At 42.7% G+C, this 23,322-nt stretch overlaps 1 protein-coding gene and 1 pseudogene across 4 annotated transcripts; both read right to left on the bottom strand.

The window, feature by feature from the left end:
- Positions 1-2,717: 2,717 nt before the first annotated feature.
- LOC124989690 (MHC class I polypeptide-related sequence B-like) lies at positions 2,718-22,149 on the bottom strand. Of its 4 annotated transcripts, none has more exons than XM_047559652.1 (7): positions 22,108-22,149; positions 20,946-21,112; positions 6,944-7,210; positions 6,387-6,698; positions 5,634-5,948; positions 5,421-5,555; positions 2,718-3,345 (listed from the first exon to the last, which is right to left on the bottom strand). In XM_047559652.1, exons 2-7 carry the CDS (start codon positions 20,989-20,991, stop codon positions 3,245-3,247), a joined length of 1,176 nt encoding a protein of 391 aa, XP_047415608.1. In that variant the 5' UTR covers positions 20,992-21,112; positions 22,108-22,149; the 3' UTR covers positions 2,718-3,244. The 4 variants fall into 4 exon arrangements, with proteins under 4 accessions (XP_047415608.1, XP_047415609.1, XP_047415607.1 ...); XM_047559653.1 differs by lacking the exon at positions 22,108-22,149 and adding an exon at positions 21,222-22,077; XM_047559651.1 differs by lacking the exon at positions 22,108-22,149 and having other exon boundaries at positions 20,946-22,077.
- On the bottom strand, positions 17,898-18,967 carry LOC124988451 (small nuclear ribonucleoprotein G-like; annotated as a pseudogene).
- Positions 22,150-23,322: the final 1,173 nt, after the last annotated feature.

A 23,322-nucleotide genomic window follows, 5' to 3' on the forward strand; every position in this document is an offset into this window, starting at 1 on the left:
GCAGATTGGACATAGCCATGTTTTCCTTGGTGAGTGGAAGTTCACATTGCTAAGCTCATGCAAAACCTCCACCCATGGCACCATGGCCACATTTTTCATGAACCCACTGGGCAATGAAAGAATGATTAGGGAAAGAGGCTGACTGGTATCTGCAAAATACTTCACCCTGTCCTCTTGGTGATTACAATCTTCCCTTGTGAATTCTTCATTTTCCACTGATTTTTTTTTTTTTTTGTCAAGAATTAACTACACAGTTCCTTTCAAGCCTTTAACTCTCCAACCAATCTGTTGGCTACATCTCATGGACTGATATATATTGGACATATGGTCATTACTCCCTCTAAGCAATGTTAACAACCAGGTTCACTGCCTCAAGTTTTGCCAGCTGGAAAGATTTCCCTTCAGCAGTGTCATTCCAGGATGTCCCAAGAAGGGGCTGTTGGATAGCAGAGGTTCACTTCTATGTGGTGCCTGAATATCATGCAGAACCATCTATAAACCAGGCACATGTTCTCATTCTCTGTCCACCGGTCATTGGAAAATGAGTCCCAAAGTGAAGAATGGGAGAGGACACAGTATAGCAGGAATGAAGACAATAGACATGGGGCAACTTCTGCTTGTAACAGACTTTAAACTTGAGGGCCTACTTGGGTCTGATTACATGCACACCACCAGCATTGGATGATGAAGTACTAGTGTGCATACATGACTTTATGGCTTGGTCGGTCAGATGGCACACAATTCATTCTGAGCAGGTCAGATGGAGAGTAGTTATCTGTGGAGGTTGGAGGGTTTTCTCCAAAATCTTAAGGAGCTTATGCTGCAATTCCCCTATAGGAGCTTCTAAAGGTTCCAAGTAGCAGCCCTACCTGCTATTTCCACAGTAGCCTGCACTGTCAGAGTCTTCCTTGTTCTAACTACACTCAAAAACAGGAGTTTTTCAGATCACTCAGTAACTGGAGCAGAGTAGCACTGCCATATGAGAAATTTTCTGCCTCTAAAATTCCAAGAGTCTTACTGGGCATTGTGCTTATTTGTTGGTCATAGGAGGGGCCAGATGCAACAGCATCTTCTTTACCTCAGGAGGAATTCTCAACATGTCTCATAACATTGGACTCGCCCAATTTCACTTAAGTGGAAGGACCTTGGTTTTTGTCAGATGTATTTTTTACCCTCTAACATGCAAATCTCTGACTGAAACATTCTAAGTAGTGGCTACTTCACATTCACAGGCTGTATCAGTACACCATCGTCACTATAATGGACAGATGTGATATCTCCAAGGAGGGAAAGGCAATGAAGACCATTAGGATTGAAATTATGAAAAAGGTTGAGGATTTGGTATAGCCTGGAGCAAGACAGAAATGTGCCCTTTTCACAAAGGTGGTGCTGAAAATAAAGAAGGAAGCCCCTGCCCCAACCACAGCCTAAGCCAAGGCATGGAAGACTGAGAAGGTTGCGTAGAAAGAAACACACACACACACACACACACACACACACACACACACACAATGCAGAAGTTGTATAATTCCATGTTAGGGCAGCTGCTCATCATGAAGGAGGCTTTAGGTTCCTTTCTCAGCACCAAAAAAACAAAAAACAAAAACAACAAAACAAAACAAACATGAAGAATAAGATTAACATGTCATCCATGACTTATGGGGGACCCTAGACACTGCCTGACTCTTAGGAGGCAGCTCAAAAATCCTCAGAAGTTTGCCCCAGAAAACTAAGCTGGACCATGATGCCATCATCAAATTCCACCTGACCCCTGGGTCTCCCATAAGGAAAACAGATGACAACAACACATTTGTGTTCAGTGTGGATGTCAAGGCCAACAAGTATCACATATGGGGGCACACACCAGTAATCCCAGCAATTCAGAAGGCCGAGGCAGCAGGATCACAAATTTGAGGCCAATCAGGGAAATTTAGACCCTCCCTGAAAATAAAATAAGAAGGGCTGGGATGTAGCTCAGTACTAGAGCACTTACCTAGCATATGCATGACTCTGAATTCAATCCCAAGTACTGCAAAAACAAGAACAACCAGTCAACCAACAGCAACAACAACACATGGGATGGGGCAGAAGCACCAGATTGCACAGCTCTGAAGAAACTCTATGGTTGTGACATGGACAAGGTCCTGTTCAGGCCTGAGGAGAAAACAAGGCACTTGTTCAACTGGCTCATGAATATGATACTTTGGATATTGCCAATAAAATTAGAATCATCTGAGCTATGGCAATGATTAATTCTAAATATATGTATATTTTCCCCTATAAAGAAAATTAAAACAGTGTTCACGTATTGTTGATCTTCAGAACTGGGGAAACTCTTGGACAGCAATGGAGAAAAAGATGTTGCCCAGCTTCACAGCTGCACATCAGATACAAGAGCATGTACTTTGCTCAAGCAATGAATCCTCATCTGATACAGCGGCTGCAATTGGAGTCACACACTGGAAAAGATTACATCACCACAATCCTCCACTTTCTGCACAGGCCAAATGGGTGAGTTGAATGGGCTTGGGTAGCAGTCACCACCCCTGCATTTTTAAATCCTTCTCAGTGGCACTAACCTCTGCAGTCCGTTCAGGAGTGCAGTATTATTTACCTAGACAGAGGCAGTTTTAGTGGCTTCTGCTTGGCCTCCCCACCACAACAGCCCCACTCCAACATCAAGGAACCATCCTGGAGACCATGTTTATTTTCTTAGATTGTTTATTTTAAATTGCAGTCATGGTAATACACAGAATGGGTTCGGGAACCCACTGTCAAACATGGAGACAAAATGTCATTTTTGCTGACCCTTTCACACTGTCCCTTGCTGGGACATAAACACAGACCAGATATGCTTCATATTTTAAAGTATTTAAATATTTATAGTGTAAAATGTTGCAGACAAGAGATAAGACTGAGAATCAGAGAGGGTTTGAAGGGCCCTCAACACTCAAGGATGACAGTATATTAGGTTTCTTGGGAAGAGGCAGAACAAGGACACTTACAAATAAACCTCACTTATTAAAACCACAATAGTATATATAATATGTTAAAATATAATGAAATAATAAGGATATCTAGTACAGCACAGCTGCAAGAACCTCAAATAAAGAACCTCACATATACCCCCAGCCCCACAGTAGGTAAACATGTGTTTCCACACTGTAGAGATGAGGAAACCAAAGCACCAAGAGGGGAAGTGCTGGCCAGAGCAGGGCTGCACAGTCTAATCTCTCTGAGAAGTTCAAGGAGCTCTCAGCAAAGGCTGATATCCCAGCCATTTGGGTCCAGTGTGGTTTCTTGGTGCCCTCTGCTGCTGATTCCAGACTTGTAGGCTTAGGAGATCTGCAGAAGAGGGGAACCAGTCAGTGTTCAATAGGTCACAGAATATTGTTCTTTATTCCCTTGGGACCACTCTGTCTTCTCGGGTTCTCAAAAATCAGATTTGGCCTTTTCCTGAGGGAAGAAAATGCCCTGACTTTTTTTTTTCCCCCCTCATCCCATGTTCCAGCCCGTATCAGGCTCCTCTGTGTCTCCATCAATCGGGTCACCCACCTCTGTTTCCACCATGGAAGGAAGTGAAAGGGCTACAGGATTCAGGGTCAGGATCTGGAAGTGAAGTTTAGTGCCCCCTCCTCCAGAGGCAATTCACTCCCTACAGAGTGGAGCCTCCCAGAGAGGGCAGCTCCTGCTCCTTCCTGCCCGGGCACAGTCTCTCACACAGCCCTCCTCCCCTGCGGAGGCAGGTGCTCACCAGGCAGGGTCTCTCCCACTTACAGCTCAGTACCCCTCCCTCCCAGCCCTGAGCCAGCAGCTCCTAACAGGAAAGTGCACCAGGAAGCTCAGAATGGAAAAACGTGTCTGCCACATGATCTGTTGCTCACCTGACCTACAACAGCCCATGCAGAGGAGACTCGGAATCACTGACCCTCTGCACCTGCCCAGGCTCTCAATCTGCATTTTTACCTCCTCCTACCTGATGGTCTACCCACCCCTGGGAATGTAGCTTCTCCTGAAGGGCTCCTGCTTCCTGAGGCTGCCCTGGACGTCCTACCTTCATTTCTAGTGGGGACTTCCACAGGACACAATCCTCACAGCCCTCAGGGGTCTTCTTCCCCCCAAAAAACTAGGGTTTCCTGAGTTCTTGCAGTGTGGACTGTTGGCCCACACTCTGCACCCTTACATTGCCATGACCACAACCCTGGTCTCCCATGGGGGCACTCCTGTAGAGGCATCTCCAAGTGTGACCTTAGTGCACATCACCACATGGGCACCTGAGAATTGCTGTTCCCACCATACAGCTGAAACTGGAAACATCCTTACTAAGATTCAACATTTAGAGTGGAAATTTGTGGAAATAAGCAACAGGCCTTTCCCACTCTCTGCTGGGGCACTGCCCTAGTGACATTCCAGGCAAACATTTCTGACCAGAGTAAAGGAGAACTAATATTCCCCTTGTTCCCCTGTTGGAGAGGCCACAGGTGGGAGCAGCAGAGAGCACAGAGCTTCCTGCCCTTCTAGTGGAGACACCAGGATGGGTCCCTGTTGTGAGGTGTCTGCCCCAGCCTGTGGGGACCAAGATCCCTAGGGGCTACACTGGACAATTCAAGACACAGGAAAAAAACGGTGACCACAGCTGCCCTATTGACTGATCTCTCTCCCCATATGGTAAGGTCCATCAGCTATTCTCCTGTCCTTGTCATCTGCAAGGTCACTCAAGGAGGAAGAGCTGTGAGGTGGGCACAGCGTGGAGACTGGGGGCCCAAGTGACCCAGGAGACACACCCAGGAGATAGCTCCTGAGGAGGGACTGCAAATGCTGCACAAAGAACAGAGGTGACTGTCCGTGCTGCAGAGCTATGGTCCTGCTCTACCAGGGCCTCCCAGGGGCTGCACTGGCAGGGCTCTGGCCCTGTGGGTGTTTTTCTTGGTTTGCTCATGGCAGCTGGAGAGACTGGGGGAGAGTAAGGGGAAGGGACCAGAGGCATCACCACTCATGAAAATCCTCTCCAGTTTCTAAGCACCCAGAGATCACAACTTATTTATTCTGTGACCCTCCTGAGGCCATGATAATCTAGGCCACACCAATCAGCCCACCATTCCCAACACAGATCCCTGGTCAAGCCTGCAGAGCCTGAGAGAGAGATGAGACAGCAGGAGCCACAGCACCACTGCTGCTCACTCCTCACTCTGCAGCCAGAGGAAGCTGACGCTGGACTTTCAAAAATGCTGACGACCCTGGCTTTTGGCAGGCTAAGGATGTACCTGGAGACATGGCTCCCATCCCATCACAGATACAACCTGCATCCCCTGTTCCGGAAGGTTGGTCACCACCACTGCTCTCCATGCAGCAGGAGGCATGAGGGGTCCAGAAACACCAAGCAGGCCCTGCCATCTCCAGTCACTGACCACTTTTCTCACCTGAACACTCCACAGCAGATGTTGTCCTCCTCTTCTTGTAGCAAAAGACACAAGCAAGAATCACAGCAAGAGGAACAGCACCAGCAGCAACACATAGGAAGATGATCCATAGGATTGAGAACAGCAGTGCAGTCCCTGAAAGCAGGCTTGTTACACTCTGGGTACTGAAACCTCAAGTATTCTCCCCTCTCACCACCCTGGTCACTGACTCACCTGGTTGGGAACCCCTGCTGGGACCCCCAGGCTCACCACAGGACACAGAGCCAGTGCTGGTATTCCTGCTGTGTCCCACATGGCAGCTGAACCTCTGCTCCTGTCCTTGGGGAATACTGGTGGACACCCAGGTCTGGTAGGTTCCATTTCCATATGGCAAGACACCCCCAGACCACTGTGTGTCCTGGCTCAGGGGTTCCCCATCCTGATGCCAGGTCACAGAGATATCCTGGGGATAGAAGCCCAAAGCCCAACATGTCACATGGATGGTGTCCTCTGAGGCCTCATCACAGGTCACATTCACTGCTGGAGACACTGGAGAAAAAAGGGCAAAGCTAGTCAGTCATGTGACCAAGAGTCACTGCCCTCTAAGGGAGGGAACAGGGCTGGTCCTCTCCACTCTTCTGACTTTGGCCTAAGACTTCATTGACCCCAAACCTTCTACAACTCTGTTCTGAGCCTGGGGCCTGAGTCCTCTGACTGGCAGGAGGTTGGGTCTCAGGCTTGTGTGGCCTCACAGGCTCAATTCCACATGTTGATGTTAAGGAGAGGGTGTTGCAGGGAATCCGGTTTGTGAGATCATGAGGGGACATTATGGGGGTCGAGGGTTGTGGGACCAGGTGGGAGGTCTCTATGATAGCAGGCCAACTGGAAAATAGGCAGGTGGGGGCTTGCTAGTGCCTCGACACATATATCATCCTGTCTGTATCTAGTGGTGTAACAAGACAGGCAAATCAGAACAAATAAACTCACACAAGGTCCCCTTGGCAGAGGCTCCAGAGGAGTGGGAGGAGCCCTTCCAGGAAACTAGATATCTCCTAAGTCTTCCACAAAGCTCTCCATGCACGTGGGCCCAGTAATCCTTGCTTTGCATGCCATCTGCATCCCAGGAATTCTTGACTTCCATAGCCAAGTTCTGAGCTGAGGATGGCTGCACCTTCCAGCTGCGAGTCTCTGGATGATATGAGAGGAAGGGCTCCCCATCATAGTGGAAATTCCAGAAACCTCTGGTGCGGTTGTCCTCTTGAATCTTGCAGCCCCGAGTTTCCTGGAGGGAATGAGACCCTGTCCCCACCCACCAGTCACTTCTCCATCCCCTGGTCCCCCTTGTCTCCCTGCCCACCAACTGAAAAATACTAGCCTGCAGAGGACCTCAACCTGGCTCTCCTCAATGTCCCCTGTGCTGAGCTGCATGGAGCCCATTGCTTGCCCTCCCCATTCAACTGCAGTGAGAAGACACAGGTCCCTGCTCTTTTCACCAGACTTCCTGGAGAAAACCTCACATCATACTTGCCCCCGCTATCACTCACCTCCTTTCTGCTCCTGCCAGGCATTGATATCTGCCAGGGTCACTTTTAGATTCTTGATGTGCTCTGCCAAGTCCTGCATCTCTGTGTTCCAGCTCTCAGTGCCCAAAGGTTTTTCTGCCCATGGCCCCCGGGGCTCTGCACTTCCTTGATTTTCACTATCATACTGAAGGAAGAGATGATGGTCCCAATAACCCTCAGCGAAGGACCTTGATTGCACTGATCCACCTTGGAACCTCACTGTGAGGTTGTAGTGAAGACTGTGAGCCCCTGTGGAAGAGGAAAGCACAGATGACACCTCTTCCTGAAAACAACTGCTCATTACTGCTCACCACAAGGTCTCTGCTGTCTTGAGCACCATGAGGAGGCAGAAAACACAGAGACAAAGGGACAGAAGAAAGTTTTCCAATAAGGAAAGTAGAGAGGGAGGAGAGGGGCAGTGAGGAATGGAAAGAGGGGAAATGGAGAGGGGCATGCATGTAGGCCAGGGCCCAAGACAGGGCCTTAGACATCATAAGGGTACAGAGGGGTGTTCAAAAGGAGGAAAGAGAGGTGCATGACAGGGCTTGTTAGAGGACAGGGAGGGTACAGGAAACACAGAGGTTGGGTGGACCTATGGTCAAAGGTGTGCAACCCATGTATGGCAGCGGCCTTGGGTGGGCATGGGGGTGCTGTCTCTGTGCAGATTTTTCATGGATAAATTGGGGCAGACAGGGTGTGGCAGTGGCTGGGAGGGTGGTGATCCCAAAGTATTGAGTGGGGTTATACCTTAAAGGAATGTGAAACAGTGGGCTTGTTCCAAAGTAAAATACCAGCATCTCCAGGCCCCAGGTGGGGGATGAAAATGTTCCTCTAGCCTCTCCTGAGAATAGGCAGATGGCAGTGCTTTAAAGACATGATATATCTTTTCTTCTTTCTTTTTCTTTTCTTTTCTTTTCTTTATTTATTTATCTACTCTAATTATTTATACATGACAGTAGAATGCATTTTGACACATCATACATAGATGGAGTGTAACTTCTCATTCTTCTGGTTGTACATGATGTAGAGTTCCACCAGCCATGTAATCATACATGCAATAGGGTAATAATGTCTGACTCATTCTACTTTCATGCTTACCCCCACAACTCCTCCCCTCCCTTCACTCTCCTATCCAAAGTACCTCTATTCTTGCCTCGCCTTCCTGACCTGATGTTTCTTTTCAATAGATAGTGCTGAAAATTTTGGATTTCCACAAACTAATAAAGAATTTGGGACCCTTTACTTACTCATATACAGAAATTAACTCAGGCCTGGGGATGTAGCTCAATGATAGAATGCTTGCCTTGCTTGTGCCATGCCTGGGTTCAATAACCTGAGTGCACACACACACACACACACACACACACACACACACACAGAGAAACACACAAACACACACAAACTCAAAATGAAAAAAAAAAAATTTGTAGACTATAAAACCAAACATTATTAGAAGAAAATACATTGGCAGCTACATATTGTGATATATGCCTGTAATCCCGGCTACTCAAGAGACTGAGGAGAATGAATGCAAGTTCAAGGCCAACCTGGGCAACTTCGCAAGACCCTGTCTCAAAATAAAATTTTAGAAAGGCCTGGAGGTGGGTTACTGGTAGACCACTAACTAGCATGCAAGAGACCCTGGGTTCAACCCAAGGGTACCAAAATCAAACAAACAAATATATATATGAAAATATAATGGCAATAATCTTCAAAACAAAGGATTTGACCACATTTTCAATGGTATGACACCAAAAGCACAGATAATATAGAAAAAAATGGTAAATTGGACTCAACAAAATGAAAGACATAAAATCATCTGAACACCAAAGAACACCCACAGAAATGGTGACCTGAAGAATAGGACAAAATATTTTTATGTCACATATCTAATAAGAGATGAACTTTCAGAACATATGAAGAAATCCTGGGCAGCTGGTCACACCCCAAAAGAGCATCAGGTTAGAAAACTACCACAGGGGCTTAGGAAGTTGCTCAGTGGTGGAGCGCATGGTTGAGGCCATGGGTTCAATTCCCAGCACAAACAAACAAATGACCAAACAAACAAAAACATCCCAGGAGGAAGCTGGTGCCTGGAGAGGCCATAGTAGAGAAACACCAGGACCAACCAAGTAGCAAAACACAGATTGTAATACATGGTTGAGGGAGCCAAAGCCCTTTGAGGTAAAGGGACCAAAAAGGAGGGGGAAGGCCAAGGAGCAGGTGAACCAAGAACCTTTTTCTAGAATGAATGGGGAGGGGTAATGGGTATGGCAAGAGAGATTCCTGGGCAGGAATGACCTGGGGTGGGGGTTCAACACGGTATAGTGGTGATCCTAGCAGAACTTGTGTTAGGGTAAGGACAGGTGTATTGTTCTGAATGAAAGCAGATGAGAGAGTTGGTAGTGATTGCAAACTTCCCACCATAGGGCCTAAATAAAATCTTTCCAAGATAAGCAGAAACAAAAAGAATTCATGAGTTCTCAGTTGGTACTATAGAAAATTTAAGTACCTAATTTACACAGAAGAAATCAAAAATAAACCCAGAGCTCACAAATGGACAAGGCTCATTTGAAGAGTTGCCAAGCAAATGAAAAACAGAACAAATTAAACATTATAAATAAAACAAAAGGACAGGGATTAATAGACATCTGTGTAATAACATCAACTATAAATGGTCTTACCTCTCCAGTTAAAAAAGGTAGGCTGGCAGAATGAATTAAAAAACAAGACTATATGTTGTTTGTAAGAGGCTCACCTGACAGGCAAAGGTAGACATAGGATGAAAGTGAAAGAATGGAAAAGCATATACCATGCAAATGGAGCTCTTCCCCCAAAAAGCATGAGTTTATTCTCTCATACCCAACAAAAGTGACTTCAAAAGAAAATTATTCAGAAGAGACAAAGGTCACTTCATAATGTTAAAGAGATCAATCCAACAAGAAGAAATAACTATAATAAATATTTAAAAGTCAAACAGTGTTGCACCTAATTATATAAAACAGTCACTACTAACATGAAGGACTCACAGAGATCCCTGAACAATAATATTGGTTGATTTCAACACAACTGTCTCACCAGTAGATAGGTTATCCAGACACAAATTCAGTAAAGACTCTTCAGACTAAAAATACATTATAAATCAAATAGATTAACAGACTTCCAGAGAATATTTCATTCAACTTTAGCCAAATACACTTTCTTCTAAGCTACTCATGGACCTTTCCCACAAACACACCATATATTAGGTGACAAAGCAATTCATACCATATTTTAAAAGTTGATATAATTCCTTGCATCTTATCTGATCATAATGGAATGAAATTAGAAATCAACATCAAAAAATACCTTCAGAAACTATCAAAACAGGTGGAGATTGAACAATATACTTTTAAACGATGAATGAGTGATAGAAAAAAATCAGGAGAGAAATTTAAAAATTCTTTGAGTCAAACAAGAATAGTGGTACAATATACCAGAACCTCAGTGACACTATGAACACAGTTCTAAGAGAAAAGTTTATGACTATGAGTGCCAAGATGAGAAAATCAGAAGATCCCAGAAAAATAATCAAGGATGCATCTCAAGACCCTGGAAAAAGAAGAACAAACTGATCCCCAAACCAGCATAAGGGAGTAAATAATTAAGATAAGAGGTGAAACTGATGAAATAGAGAATACAAAAACAATAAAAAGGATCAATGACATGAAGAGCTGGTTTTATGAAAAGATAAACAAGATTGAAAAGTTCTTAGCCAAATAACCAAAAGAAAAAAGAAGACCCAAACTAGAAATCAAAAAGGAGAAATGACTACAGGTATAACAGAAACCAGAGGCTTATTAGGGACAGTTTTTAAAATGTATACTCCAATAAATTACAAAACATAGAAGAAATGGATATATTTCTAAATGCATATGACCTGTCAAAATTGAACCAAGAAGACATAGAAAACTCACACAGGCCAATAACTAACAATGAGATAGAAATAATAATAAAAAGCCATCTGTTATGCTTTGGATATGAGGAGTAATATAATATAAAGCTGCTCCCCTACCCTTTACTCCACAGTCATTCCCCGCCTCCCAACTTACAACGTAGCTTGTCAGTCTGTGAACATCCTAGCTAGTTATTAGTTCATCAGTCAGCTTGCAAGTATCCTTCTCCATTATTTGTCCCCTGTTAGCCTGGGGAACTTGATTGCTTAAGAATGGCTCCCCCGCCATTTTCACTCTCTTTCCTCCTCGCTTTTGTGCTCTTTCCTCCTGGCTTTCACTCTCTCTTGCACACGCTCTCTCTCTCTTTTCTTCTCATTTTCTCTTACCCTGCAGGGAAACACTCTGTTTGCTTAATAAAGTCTCTTAAGAGTTCCCGAGTCTGGAGTGGTTTCTGGGTTCTTACAAGGAGACCTTTAAAGCTCATGTGTGAGACAATGCAGGGATTTTCAGAGGTGATTAGAGAGGCATGACATAAGCAGATTCATCCAGAGGTAACTGTAGGCAGGTAGGTTATGGCTACCTGGTTTAGAATACTGGGGCTTATAAGCCTTGGGGGCTTATGTAGTATAAGTTAAGCTCTCTCTCACTCTGTCTTTCTCTACTTCTTGATTGCTATTTCCTGAATGGCTATCCTCTTCCATACCCTTCCACCTTGATGTTCTTCCTCAACTAGAACCCAGAACAATGTAGTTGGCCATCAAGAGTGTCAAATAAATTTTCCTCCTATAAAATTGTTCTTGTCAGAACTTTTGGTCACAGCAATGAAAAGGCTGACTAAAACGCCATCCAACATAGAAAACCTCAGGATATCAATGATTCTCAGCTGAATTCTACCAGAACTTTAAAGAAGAACTCCTGCCAATGCTCCTCAAATTATTACCAAAATGATATGGGAAATAATACTTCAAATTCATTCTATGAAGCCAGTATCACTACAGATCAATATCTCTGAGGAACTTATATGCAAACATTCTTAATAAAATATTAGCAAATTGTATTCAACAACATATTAACATGATTGTACATCATGACAAAGAAGGATTTATCTGAGTGATACAAAGATGGTTTAACATTCATAAATCAATACATGCAATACACCACATGAATAGAATTAAAGACAAAAATCGCATATCATCTCAAAATATGCAGAGAAAGCCTTCAACAAAATTTGGCACCCATTTATGATAAAGACAATGAGGAAACTAAGGATAGATGAAACTTACTTCAACATCACAAAGGTTATATTCAACAGACCCAAAGCCAATATCATAGTGAAAAAGAAAAAAATTAAAGTATTTCCTTGAAAATCTGGAACAAGAGAAGGATGTCTACACTCATCACTCCTATTCAATGTACTACTAGAAATTCTAACCAGATCAAATAGGCAAGAAAAGGAAATGAATGGGATAAAAATAGGAAAACAAGAAGCTGAATTATCAATGGTTCCACATGAAACAATCCTATACTTAGAAGATCCAAAAAGCTCCACCAGAAGACTGCTAGAACCAATAAAGAAATTTGGCAAAGTAGCAGGTTATAAAATCAACATATCAGTAGCTTTCCAATATATCAATAATGAATCTCCTTAGACAGAAATAAGTAAAACAATCCCATTCCTAATAGCCTCAAAAAAAAAATAAAAGACCTAGGAATAAATCAAACCATGGAGGTAAAAGACCTCTGCAATGTAAATTATGGAACAGAGAAGAAATTGAAGAAGACACAGAAGATGGAGAGACTTCCCATGTTCATGGATAGGCAGAATGAATATTGCTAAAATGGATACAAAGCCAAAAGCGAGACCCAGATTCAATGCAAACCCCATTAAAATAACAATGACTTCTTTTTACAGAACTATATAAAACAGTTCTAAAATGCAGTTGGAAGAATGAAAGACCCAGAATAACCAAAGCAATTCTAAGCCTAAACAGCAAAGTTGGATGCATCACAACACCTGACTTCAATTATACTGGAGAGCAATAGTAACAAAATGTGCATGGTACTTGGTATAAAACAGATACATGTGTGTGTGTGTGTGTGTGTGTGTGTATCAGTAGGACACAGAGACAAACCTACACAGATACAGTCATCTGACCCTCATAAAGGTGCTAAAACACATTGGAGAAAAACAGCCTTCCAAAAAAGTGGTGCTGAAAAACAGGCTATCCATATGTGGAAGAATGAGGTGTGACTTTTATTTCTCACCCTGCACAAGTCAACTCAACATGGATCAAAGGCCCAGGAATTAGGCCAGAAACTGTGAAACTCCTAGAAGAAAAAGGAAGTTCAACCCTCTACCATATAGGTACAAGTGATGACTTTCTCAATGGGACCCTTAAGTGCAGAAAAAGATACCAAGAGTTAATAAATGGGATGGCATAAGATAAAAAAAAACTTCTGTTCTGCAAAGAAAACAGTTTAGAATGTGAAGAGAGAACTTACGGAATGAAAGAAAATCATTGCTGGCTACTCTTCTGACAGAGGATTAATATCCAGAATATATAAAGAACTCAAAAAACAACACCACATAAGATCCAATTAATAAATGGGCAAATGAACTAAACAAGACACTATTTAAAGAAATACAAATTGTCAACAAATCATCATTAGCAATTAGGGAAATGAAAATCAAAACCACTCAGAGATTTCCTCCAACTACCGTTTGAATGACAGCCATCATGGATACAAACAATACTAAATGCTGGAGAGAATGTGGTGAAAAACAACACTTTTACACTGTTGGCGGGATTTTAAATTAGTACAACCACTATGAAAATCAGTATGGAGGTTCCTCTGCAGACGGGAGATGGAACCACAACCCAACTATACCACTCCTTAGTATTTATTCTACAGAATTAAAGTCATTACACTATTGTGATACATGCATACTCATGTTTATAGCAGGATGATTCACAATTGCCATAAGTATGGTACCAGCCTAGAATTCCGTCATGGATGAATGGAAAAAGAAAATATGGTATATATAAACAATGGAGTTTGACTTAGCCATAAAGAAGAATAATTTTTTTTTCCATTTTCAGGAAATGGATGGAATTTGACAATATTATGTTAAGCAAAATAAGCCCAGCTCAGAAAGTGAAGGGTCATACATTTTCTCTCTTATGTGGAAGCTTGAGTGGAAAAACCTAAAGAAAGTAGTGGGGGAGGTCTCATGAAAATGGAAGGGAGATCAGTAGAGTAGAGGACTGGAACCAGGGAAGGGAGGAGCAGATGAAAATGGGAAATACTGGGGAATGATATTAGACAATTACATTGTTATATTGTATACATGTATGAATAGGTAACAACAAATTCCACCATTATGTATAACTATCATGCACCAATAAAAATATAGACAACAACAACAACAAAAAAATATAGACAACAAAAAATGGACAAAGAGCTAGGCACTATGGTGCATGTCTGTAATTCCAGTTACTTGGGAGGCTGAAGCAGGAGAATTATTGAGTCATGGATTTTAAGGCAGCTTGGACAACATAGCAGACCCACCTCCAAAATAAAACAAAACAAAAACAGTTGAACAATACACTATGGCAAATACAAAGAATACCAATCAGTTTTAACAACAATAACAAAAAGGTAATTAGGGCTGAGGATGAAGCTCAGGGATAGAGGGATTGCCTAGCAGACATAAGAACCTGAGATCAAACTCCAGTATATTTATATTAAAAAATTCCTCATGAAACAGAAAATTGTGTCATTTGTGACAATATAGATAAACTTAGTGGAGACAATGAGAGAATAAAACACACACAAATGATCACACTTATATGTAGAGACTGGGGCAGGCAGGAGGGTTGCTGGTTAGCACAGGTACAGAGTAGAGGGAAGAGGGGAGACACTGATCAAAGGGTTCAAAGTTTCAGCTAGATAGGAGGAATAACTTCTGTGCCATTCTACAGCACATCAAGATGACTACTGTGAATAATAATGTAGTGTATGTCAGCAAAATAGCTGAGAGGATTTTAAATGGTCTTATCGCAGGATGAGGTGATGAATATGGTAATTACTCCGATTTGATCATTAAAAAAATGTGCACATGTATGAAAACATCACACTGCATCCTATAAATTTATACAATTATGTGTTAACAAAAAGAAAATAAAACAAGGCCAGCTAGTGCAGCCATATGCTCCCCCACTTCCACCACACTAGAGGGGAACCCCTAGCAGAAGCTGCTTAGGCTGCAGTGGTAGGTTGTAACCATGGACTCTCTGTGGGAGGAACTGACACTGGCCTTCTCCTGCTCATCCATGTTCCCCTATTTTGACATCACCCACTATCTGGTGTCTGTGATGGTGCTGAAGCATCAGCTGGGAGCTATGAAAGGGGAATGGATGAATTCTGTTTCAAGCTGGTTTCCTGCTATGCACCATGGCCTTGGCAGAGGAATTTTATCATGCTAACTGCTTGCAGAGTCTCCATTGAGGTTTCTTACAAACAACACCAATATTATACTGGCATCTTCAATCTTGTATATTATATATTTTTTGCCCTTGGAACCTAATTTCCCAGGGATATTCATTCTTACCTGCTTAACTTCTGGCTGTGGGAATGAAGGCAGTGACCAGAACTTGGAAAACAGTAGGTGGAGTCACACATGCTAACCTATCACAAAAATGACTGACTAGTCATGATAGCTATTGGACGGGCTCAAGGTGCAAGTGGTATCATTATCACGAATTTTGAACAGTTGGTAAAAGGAGATTGAAATCCAGATGCTGATAAATGGCTAAAGATGTCCTGTCCTTCCAAGGCAACGCTGCAGGGGTCCCCTATCTTCACATTTCTGCACGCTAAGCATCTGACCATATCAAAGCATAATCTTATGTTCCTTTATACCATCTTCCGTATGACCACAAAGATAACATGATGGTTACAGAGATTTCTTCTGTGACTCTTGCTCCTTTGGAAGATATATTGATCAGATGTTCTTTGGCAGGGCATTTTTCATTCTATGAAAAATATGGAACAAAATCATCTTCCAATGGCACTGGTTCATCAGTCTAAAACCTATGATCAGTTGTTCAGATAATTTTAAAAGGAAACATACCAAGAAGACTGAGTATATTTACTTGAGCTCTAGAAGGCAAAATAAAATTTCTTTTCTACCTATCAAATTGTGGTAAATATTTCTATGGACTGGGGTCATGGCTCAGTGGTAGAGTGCTTACCTAGCATGTATAAGACGTGGGGTTTGATTCTCAGTACCACATATAAATAAATGAATAAAATAAAGGTCTATCAATGTCTAAAATTTTTTTTTTTAAAATATTTCTATGTAGATGATGTGAAATAAAGATTATATATAAGGCATGGAGGTGACTAAAAGAAATTCTATTTTAGAGTGACTACCACTACCTTGATTGTAATTCTTGTCATGAGTGTATCATGTGATTTTTTCTAATATAAAATATCTCTTTTGATTATTTGAATAGTTTTATATTGATAAAAAGAAATTATATAAATTTAAAATTTTTAAAAAGTGGATATTTTCATACTTTCAAAATCTGAATCTATTCGAGCTTTAGTTCAGCAGAATTAAACTTTTACTTTACATTACCATCATAATTCCTAGGTGTGGGAAATTAATCAATTAAAAATTTTAAATTCCCATTTAATTTTGAGCACTGAGGAAAGTAAACTTTTCCTAAAATACCTTATATTATAAATGAAAATAAATTGCTAGTTTACATTTGCTATATAAACATTGTAATTTTGCCCACATTAAATGGAAAATACCTGAAATTTAACTTAATTTTATCTCTAGTAGTATTTTTCAGTACAAACACAATATTGTTAGTATGAATTTGAATTTGAAGTCTGTTTTATGCCCTTGTTTCAAAAACTGTTTTTCTTTATTCCCCTCAAAAGAAAATCCAGGGTTCAATTTTTGATAAATTACTAATCCCATGATTTGTACTCTTCAGTTTTCCAAACTTACAAAACATGGGATTTGCTTGTTTTCCCCTCCTTTCTCTCTCCTTAAAACACATTTATTTCAACTGTAGAGAAAATTTCCACATTTCACATGTTCTCTCTGACTTTAGTTATTCTGAATACATTGGTAGCAGTTGTCTTAATGATTCAGCAAAAATGCATTATCTCCATTAAAATTTTTTCCTGCATGTCTCCTTTCGTGGCTACTCTCTCCGTTTTTTTGTTTGAATGTTCTATGTTAGATTACATATGGCTATTTTAATCTACATGTACACGTTATTAATTTTATTTAAATGAAAACTGATTAGCTTCATGTGAAAATACTTAGCCCTGATGAGACTTGTCTGTGCACATCTGATAGTAATCAACTAAGAAACAGATCAACAGAAATCTCATGGTCATCTTTATTGAAGAATGATGATATTAAATCTGGTGTCTCAGTGGCAATATAAAAACAAACAAGAAAAGGTACTAAATGTTGCTAGAGTTTCTTTAAATTATGGTTGAAAAGTACACTTCTAACATTCAAACTTGTGACATGATTTCTTTTGCCAAGACAATGAACTTACTATCTCAATCTGGTGGAACTTTTAGATGACTTAGAAGTACTCAAATAATATTCAAGGTGAAAATTCGTTGCTTTTAATTTTTAACAACTGTAAACACCAGCAGGTACTATACTTGATTAAGAGAAATTACTTGGGGCCGGGGCAGGAGGAGCAATTTGATACTCTTGGAATGCTAAGAAGTTTATATTTAATATTATAACAGCATTAAATTGAATTCTGCATTATATTTGATATCCTTATAGTTAAAATTTTTTCAAAATTAACTTGTTATTAATTATTGGTCAGTTTGCTACTAAAAAGTTTATTTAACAAAAATTTCACTATGAAAAAGTACATGGCACAATTTTTATGTCATAGTTAAACAGGCCCTCTGGAGAGAGAACACTGATTTCTCTGCTGAACAGCCAGTATTTATACTCGTTCCAAGGCTTCTAACATGATGTTACTATTTCCTCATATTACTACTATTCCAGTATTATTCTGTTGCCCACGAGTTGCCATCTCCATACATTCATCTATCACAAGATTCATAAAAAGGTCTAATCCCTGCAATCCCTTGGACATGTCTGCCACCATTTAATTTCAATGATAACTCCTTGTCAATAAATTTTTTCAGCTCAGAAGGGTGAGCATTGCTCACCTTGTCTACTCCGCAGGCTCAGAAATGCTTTGAAATAGAGTAGACTCTATTGGTCGGTTTTGAAGTTTAGATTTAACTGTAGTTAAAATGTTAGGAATCTTTTTTTTACACTTGTATTAAAAGACAAATTCATTAAAATAAGTTATTCAATACCAAAAAATAAAAAGAAAAGACAACTTGGGGGGGGGGGAACAGTCCAACTAAAAACCTCTTTTTTTAAAAAAGAGCAAAGTTTGGGCCTGGAAGGGGGGGAAATAGGGGAGATTTTTACAGCAGCATTGGGTACAGCTACTCTAAGCAATGACTCAGGGAACAGAGGAAGGACCTGCAGGGAGGGAGGGGAGATGAAACATGGATACCCTAGAAATAGATCAGAGAACTGCAGGCAGGAGGGGAGAGCAGCGAGGGGTTGGGCAACAGAGCAGACAGGGTGGGGTGTGTGCAACAGGCAGCTGAGGAGGCATGGAGAGGTCTAGTGAGACCACTGGCCTTTATATTAGTGTAAGAGGGGTACAAGAGGGGAGAAGACCCTGCCCCGCAGGCAGCAGGAGGCCAGGGGACCTCCGGGTGGAGATGAGAGAAGTCACAGGAAGAATCTCTTGGCTACAGTCTTCAGCTTCTAACCTCCCTCAGTCTGAGTGTTTGGAGCAGCCACAGTGCCACGGCCACAGGAAGGGTAGTTGGCGCTTGGGATGTCCCTACCAGCTTCTAGCAGGAAGAAAGGAAAACCCCTAACTCCAGGTACTCAGGACTCCAGTGAGAAACGCTGCGGGTTCTAGGGAGAAGGCAAGGCTTCGGGATGCTGGAAACTGTTCCCCTCACTGGTGGGAAGTGGTCCCATGAAAGGCAGACCTCCATGGGTCCTTGAATATCTTTCAAAAAGCAAAGCAGAGCTGGGTCCCAGGCATCCTAAGAACTGGGATGTTCGAAAAGGAAGAGCAAGGTTCAGAGCGGAGGGAGGGAAGCCAGGTGCAGCACAGATCCAGATCCAGATGCGGGAGGTGATGGAGGGGTCCGCCCTGAAGGGTGGAGTTGAGGTATTGTGGCAAATGGGCCGCGAGCAGCCCCAGCACCCCTCCACAATACTCCAGAGCCCGCCAAGCGACATAGACTCTCACTGGAAACCGCCCGCCAACCTGGATTCACCAGACATTTCCCCCTATGAAGACTCACAATGAGCGCACTCACCAGCAGCAGCACCTAGGGGTGTACAAATGACGAGGCAGGCCAGGAGCAGCATGATACCGCTCAGCCCCATAGCTCGCAAGTTTGCCACCCTCCCTGATGATCAGCAGACCTGACTTGCGAGTTCCCTGGAAGGGAGACCTATGTGGAGTTTAGCTGTCATTGGGTGTTGCTCAATAAACACTCACATTGGGTGAGTCAGAAGTCTGACTCAAGAGGAAACAGGAGCAGAGGGAGGGCCTATGCTTAAAATAGAACTTCCCTGCAAGCTCAGGACCAAAGCTGAACTATTCCAAAGACACTGGGAAATATTCACTGGGTCCCACCAGCCTCAATGTCCAGAGAAGCATCTGTGATTTTGGATTCCCCAGGTAGGTTAGACATGCAGGTAAGGGCAGCTAGGTGAATGCTGTAGCATCAGATTCTGAGTAACTGCCATGGTCTGACCTTTAGATGCACTTCCACATCACTATGAACCTAGTAGAATCTCTGCCCACAGAGAATCTTGGGTCTCACCAGGCTCCTGCAGCACCTCACCCCATATGGCCAGCACTAGCTTGTTTCCTGCGTGGCACACTTCTGAAAGAGTCAAGACTTGTTACTCTCCAGCACACTGCCCTCAGTCAGGTACAGCCTTTTTGGCAATGTTATCAATAAACAGATTACAAGACTTTTTGCAGATTTCAGTCATCTCTGCTCTCAAAAGCACCTTCTGAACTAAAATCGATCAGGTTCCATCTCTGCTCTCAAAAGCACCTTCTGAACTAAAATCGATTAGGTTCCAAACTCCCTTAGATGCTTCAGCAATTCTAATCTGCTCCTTCCCTACCACTGGCTCTAGGATCCAGCCAGGTCTCTTTTCCTCTGGCCACATACTGTAACTGCCCTAGCTCTCCCAGGGAAACTCACAAGACCCTTCAGTTTGCTCCCCATGGACCAAACCAACACCAACCAGACTCACTTAGACATCTGCATCTCTGGGCCCATTTGGCCCTCAAATCAGACAGGTCTATAAGCCCACTCTGCATCTCTCCCACCACTAGAGACTCCCCAAACATACACACACACTTTTCCTACTTCTCTTAATTGCATCACCACACTCAGTCACTTCTAATTAACCCTTTCCCCTGACTCTCTGGCTTCCCCAGGCAGCTCTTAAATCTTTTTACATCTTCACATTCACTACCTTGGTCCAGACATTATCTACCTTCATCCTAGAATACTACAAAGGCTTCTTCCTAAATACTGTACCTATCCAGTTGTCTCTATAATGCTCCAAATCAACACCACAGCTGCTCCATCTGCTGATTTTAACACAGGGTGCCTCCACCCTCCCATCAAAACTTACAAGTGCCACAGCCTGCTGTCTAGCATCACTCTGTCCCCCCATTTCTCTGGTGACACCTCCCATAGGCTTGTCTCCTCACCCTATCTTAACAGGATGCTACTGCTAAGCAATCTCCCTGGCAACTGCTCCTTCTTCTGCCTTCCAACCACCAGATCTAGCTACATCCTTAAAATCATCCCATGAAGATAGTGGTGATGGTGGCCCAACCACTGAATTGCACACTTTCAAAGTGCCACTTAAAGTAAATGAATTATATCTCAGTAGTAATAGTAATAACCATGCTTACCAGAAAGCTCCTTATACTGGAAGTTTTCCTTGTCCCCAACACACATGGCTTGGTCTTTGGAACACAGGATCAGTTCTTCTCTACCATGGCTGCTTAGGACAACCACCTGGAAAGTCCTTAATATCCTTGTGCCCAGGTCACAGCCAAAACCTATTTAATAGGTAGAGCTAGGGGGAAGTAGGCTTCATTGTATTTTAAAGTTCCTTAGGTGTTGCAAATATGTAGGTAAGTTTCAGAACCAGGGTTCTGGCCAAGCTGGTCCTAACTGTTCCTTACCTTGAACCCTTCTTACCATCCATGACATCCCCCAGTGGACTGCACACCATTCCAGGATCAAAAATTGTTCATTTCATCTTTTTTGCCCCTAAACATGTCTTTATAAAAATGAACTCTACCTATCATCCTTACTAATTATTCCCTAAGGCTGTCATCTGTACTTTCTCTGTGGGTGGAAAGTCCATTCATGGAGACATTTTGGCAAGCTCCTAGACTTACATTCCTTTTTATTGACTGTGTTGATATTTTTTTAGCCCAGAAAGAACTGAAGGACTGGGGTTCAGTCTCTTTTCTGAGAGGCTATTTTCATTAGTGAAGGTCACAAGTGGTAGTCATACAGAATGGGAGAGGGGACACAGCTCTCCTGACAGCTGGTCCCAAGTCCTTTCCTCCCTATGGTCTACCCTCCTTCCAGGACTTCTTAGCGGGGAACCTGCAACAATCTGCCTTATTCAGCTCATTCCCCCAAAAGACTTACTACATAATAGTTACATGTAAGGTCTGCTCCAGGGCATTTACAAATGTCTATAAGGAGAGAAACCTCAGAGGAGGCCCTGCAGGTCTTGTACTCAGGTTTGCGGCTCTGACAGGACCCAGGCCTGGCTGCCCCTTCCTAACCAAGACTCTCAGTAGTCTTTTCTTTTCTTTTTTTCTTTTTGTTGTTGATAGACCTTGATTTTATTCATTTATTTATACGGGGTGCTAAAAATCGAACCTAGTGCCTCACACATGTGAGGCAAGTGCTTTTTACCACTAAGCTACAACCCCAACCCCTCAGTCTTGTGCAAAGCACTTCTGCACCTCCCCTGCCTCCAAGCCCCGTTCTTCTCTAAGTCAGTAAACATCCTTTCTCCTTCCACTCTCCCCTTTGGACCCCTGGACTCACAAGAATACTCAGGACTTTCTCCATGCTGACCTTGGGAGCCAGTGCTGAGTTCTGGAATAGAAATGGAAACCATCCAGCTCTGACTTACATAAACCAGGGCGTGGTCTCTTGCCCATAGTTAGACACGGTTTAAAGTTTGTGGTGCCAAACTTTACTGGGATCGCTGACGATAACATGTCAGCTCCATTTTGACCCAAAGAAAACCAAGGCTGTTGGTTGATATAAACACAGATTGAAGGCACTTGTGGGTGCCTGGAGGTGTGCGAGCTGCAACTAGGTTTCCAGTTCTCAGTCTGCTGGGAAGTTAGTCTGCAGACTGTGAGAATGCAGACCTCCATGGTCTGAATTGGAGTCTGACACTTCAATCCAGCATCCTCCTGGATTGTGGCGAGTAAGAAAAGCTTCTCCTACTGTTTGGAGTGCGGGAAAATTACAAACCACCACCCATAATGAGCCAAATTGAAAGGGAAAAAGGATTTTTTTAATGAGCATGCCAAGCAAGCAGTGGCTTGGAGTAGGCTAACACCTCAAAAAACTCCCAGCACCTGAATTTTGGCAATACAGAGTTTATAAAGACAAAATTTATAAAAACCATGAGGACAATTGAGGCACCATTAGGTCAGAAAAAACCTTGCTGAGACAAGTATTTTGATTACTTGAGAGAATACTTTTGATTATACATTTCAGAGTCATTTTTGTTATACATCAGGGCCATAGTCAGGGATGTGGGAAGATCCCACCGTACTGGCCACGTAGATACTGCTTCAGGAGGCAGAAAGGAAAACATGACAAGCTAGCATTCAATGGAGTCAGGTCAGAACAAAATAGCGTTACTTTGGTTCTTTTCCATTTCACCATCACTTCCCCGTGTGGGTGGCGGGGGTTGGGGGGGTGGCGGGGGCTGCTATTCAGTTCTAGAATCAGAAAAAGAAAACACTTCCTAGGGCTCTTTACCCTCTATGAACGGAATTCCTGCCTCAAGGAGGTACTGATTGACACCTGCCAGATCAAAAGATAAAGACCAATTCCAAGAAATATCCTCTTAATGCTCCAACCCTTCAGTGAGGATCCTAATTCCATCACCAAGTGTGATCTCCAGGGAAGACTGAAGTGACTTTCACGGAACCCATCCAGGAACAGCCGGCCTCAGCGCCTCAGCACTTACAACAGCCTGGGGAGGGATCCTGCTTGTGTCCCCCTTTTCCTTTGGCCTGT

The sequence above is a fragment of the Sciurus carolinensis genome, chromosome 7 (assembly GCF_902686445.1).
Source record: "Sciurus carolinensis chromosome 7, mSciCar1.2, whole genome shotgun sequence".
In the NCBI taxonomy this organism is placed as follows: domain Eukaryota; kingdom Metazoa; phylum Chordata; class Mammalia; order Rodentia; family Sciuridae; genus Sciurus; species Sciurus carolinensis.

What these genes read in the sequence shown, in the direction of transcription:
- LOC124989690 (XM_047559649.1), bottom strand. Translation starts at nt 19,384, where the DNA reads ATGGGGCTGAGCGGTATCATGCTGCTCCTGGCCTGCCTCGTCATTTGT. An exon ending in ACCCCTAGGTGCTGCTGCTG is followed by an intron (nt 7,211 to 19,314) that starts GTGAGTGCGCTC and finishes CCTCTTCCACAG; the next exon opens with GGGCTCACAGTCTTCACTAC. An exon ending in ATCTGCTGTGGAGTGTTCAG is followed by an intron (nt 3,346 to 5,420) that starts GTGAGAAAAGTG and finishes CCTCTTCTGCAG; the next exon opens with ATCTCCTAAGCCTACAAGTC.